General features: G+C 52.8%; 1 protein-coding gene across 1 annotated transcript in view; it reads right to left on the bottom strand.

The window, feature by feature from the left end:
* Nucleotides 1-247: 247 nt before the first annotated feature.
* SCAMP2 (secretory carrier membrane protein 2) overlaps nt 248-3089 on the bottom strand; it is a 7225-nt gene continuing 4383 nt past the window's right edge. Inside the window, exons 7-9 of the mRNA XM_009573018.1 lie at nt 2007-2027; nt 1455-1572; nt 248-394 (exon numbers count right to left, since the gene is read on the bottom strand). Of these exons, the coding sequence (XP_009571313.1) occupies nt 248-394; nt 1455-1572; nt 2007-2027 (286 nt within the window). The remainder of the gene's footprint in view (nt 395-1454; nt 1573-2006; nt 2028-3089) is intronic.

Raw genomic sequence — 3089 nt, 5'->3', positions numbered from 1 at the left:
TATATTTGCTTCACAGAATGTCTCCCCTATCTCCCCACACCCTAAAACAAGACAGGGAAAACTAATCGTCATAAACGTAGGCCAGCTGAAGCTAAAAAAAAAAAAAAAACAAAACCAGACCTCTTCTCATCTGGAGTCGGCATCACAGAGCTAACATGGTACCCCCGAAAAGTGCATCTTTAGAAAACAAATGAAGGTTGGGGTGACGACGGCAGAGGAAGCGAGGGGGAGGCAGCCCCGGGCAGGGCTAGTTTCCCCGGAAAGCACTCTGTGCGGCTGAGGAGGCCGCCCCAGCGGCTGCGTTCTGGAAGCCCCTGTTGGTGAGGATGCCTTGGGAAAACTCTTCCTGGGCCCTTTGGAAACTGGCTCCCGTGCGCCGATACAGGGAATGCACCTGGGAAACAAAGAGAAGGGGTGGGGGGGGAAATCAGCCTGCAGGTACGGGTTGCTGCACACACCTTGCTTGCTTTTCCTCGGCCCTGTCGCTAACCAGCTCTCTTGGCAGCTAGAGAGGATGGGCCGGAGCCATTGGCTCCATCTCACCCAGCACATGATGCTGCAGATTTCAGGAGACCCTCATTTGTGGTAAAATGTAGAGCTCTCAGCAAAATGGCAAGCGTCAGACCAAAAACTCCTCTCCCCGCACTGAGATGGTATGGACACTTAACCTCTGCGTTTACAGACACTTGCAGGGCAGGACCTGAAGGTACCTGCAACTACAAGCATCAGGTATTTCCTTCAAGATAATTTAGGAGAAAAGGAGGAGGAAGCAATAGAAACAGGACCAGTTCAGCCTGTCCTTGCCTTCCCCAAAGCTACATTTCTGCTGTTAATTGCAGAAACGCAACCCTTGTGCGGTTGATCAGCAGGAGGAAGGGGGGCTTGTGTTTGGGAGCCAGCGGGAAGGCACCCGTTTGGATCCCACCGGGCTTTGAAGAGTCCCACAACATTGTGGTAACAGTGATTGTAAAGCCCTGGGTACCCGAACAAAGCAATGGCCTTCTCTGCTCAGCCAACTCTGGACAGACTCAAGCTAAAGGGAGGTGCAAGAAATTTGATGTCCGTGTTTAAGGGTGATGTTTGGGACCTCGCTGGCCATCTTCTCTGGGCAGCAGCCAATGCAGCAAGCCTAACTACACCTTCCTTTATTCTACCGTGCACGGTTAATGGCGTGCCTTACTGAACATCTGCGCTTCTTGTTCCCTCCCCAAAGGCTACTTTCCCACCTGCAAGTCCCCTGAGTGTTCAAGCAACTCGGCATCGATGCAGGAAGCGCAAGCAAAAATATTTTCATTAAAAGCTCTTGACCTGACAGTGCCCCGATTACATCTTCAAAAGCAAGCTAATCCCCAGGCAGATGAGAGGAGGTGGCAACCCCAGGATACCCCAGGGAGCAGCCTGACCTGCAGATCTGCAATTCAGCCGAGACCTCGCCTTGCCTCCGAGCCACTCACCTGCTTCAGGAGGAAGAGCGAGAGAACTGCGCACAGCGTGAAGAATCCTGCCACCACCATCATGATAACAGCCACGGCCAGGTTCCCATGCAGCTCAGACAGCGCCGCAATCCATCCGCTGCAAGAGAGAGGAGAGCAGGGTGAGCTCAGCGAGCATTCGAGTCACGGGATGAGACGGAGCAGAGGGAGAAGAGGCACCGACAGTCGCACAAGAGCCTTTGGGGGAAGGTTACAGGGAAGCGCAAACCCAAACATAACGGCTGTGGAAACAGGGACCCAGAGCTCATCCAGGCACTCGTTTGGGGGCTTCATTTTTAGAAGCAATCCACCTCTACACAAGAGAGCCACGCTTAGCCCACTCGCATTACAGCCCTGGCCCCTGGACCACCCCCCTTAAACAGCAATCAAAACCCCTGGCGCTGTCAGAGATCAAGTCACTTCCACGGGCACCTTCTCAAAAGTCAGCCAAGTAGTGGAAGGATAGGCTGGTACATCTAAATTGGAAGAGATCAGCTGGCAGATCTGGAGCCTAGACCTACATGTCACCGTGACAGCTCTGCGTGGCCAGGGATGTAAGTGTTGGGAGGGGGAGGAAAAGGAAGGAAGGGATGAAGTAAAGAGCTACAGAAAGAAGGAAACTGGCAGTTATTGAAGGGAAGGGGCCGGACGGCTGCTGGGAGTTATCAGCACTTGGCTGTGGGTAAAAAGACCAAGATGCCTCACTCAGAACACCCTCCTGGGTGCTGGAGAAAGGAATCTTTCCAACTGCTAAACCAAGCAAGCTGTGTGCCACCAGGAGAGAGGGAATCAAGCGAGCCAAACCATCCCAGTCGATGTGCTGCACAACTTCTTCCTCATTATAAGGAAGCGGAAAGGCACACCATGCACTACAGCCAAAAATAAATGCACTGTCTGGCTCGAGGAAATGTAGCAGAAAGCTCAACGCACGCTCTCCAAAGTCAGACTAAAAACGGACTGCCCCCTCCCAGTCCCCCATGACTAAGGCAGCACCAGCTAGCAGGGGAGGGAGCACGAGGACAGCTTTGCCCATGAGCCGTTCTGCAGGCAGCAGGCAAAAATAGACAGCAGTTTCACCGCGCTCATCACCTGAAGGCTCCCCCTCAGGAGAAAACCACTAGCTGTTAACCTTTTCACTGTTCACAGTAACTCGGGAATCTGATCAACACAGCAAGGTGAAAAGAAAGCCAGTGCTTTCACTGCAGGCGACAACTGCTGACAAGAGGCCTGTTGGACCCACTCCAGAAGCCCAGGCTCCTCACCCTTCTGTACAACGCCATCAAGGAAGGGCGAGGATAAAACCCTCTCTGCTTATTTTTTGAAGCACAGCCCACCGACAACACACTCGAAAGAAATTCAGGAAGAGTTTGGGGAGAGAATCAGGCTGCTAGCAGCAGTATCGAGTTAAGCCGTACCCAGACTCCAGGTCGGAGATCCCTCACCCCCACGCTACAGCCTCTATCAGGGAAGGCTCCATTTTAACACAAGGCAGATGCTGTCAACACTAGAGGCTCAGCATCAAGAAGGGATAAGTATTATATGTATTAAGCGAGGGGGAAGGCAGCAGAGGAGGCGTGGAAGATTTCAGATACTCCTTTCAGCGCAGCAGCAAAGGTA

The sequence above is a fragment of the Fulmarus glacialis genome, unplaced genomic scaffold (genome assembly GCF_000690835.1).
Source record: "Fulmarus glacialis isolate BGI_N327 unplaced genomic scaffold, ASM69083v1 scaffold21112, whole genome shotgun sequence".
NCBI classification, from domain to species: Eukaryota; Metazoa; Chordata; class Aves; order Procellariiformes; family Procellariidae; genus Fulmarus; species Fulmarus glacialis.
This window is presented reverse-complemented; position numbering and strand designations above follow the sequence as displayed.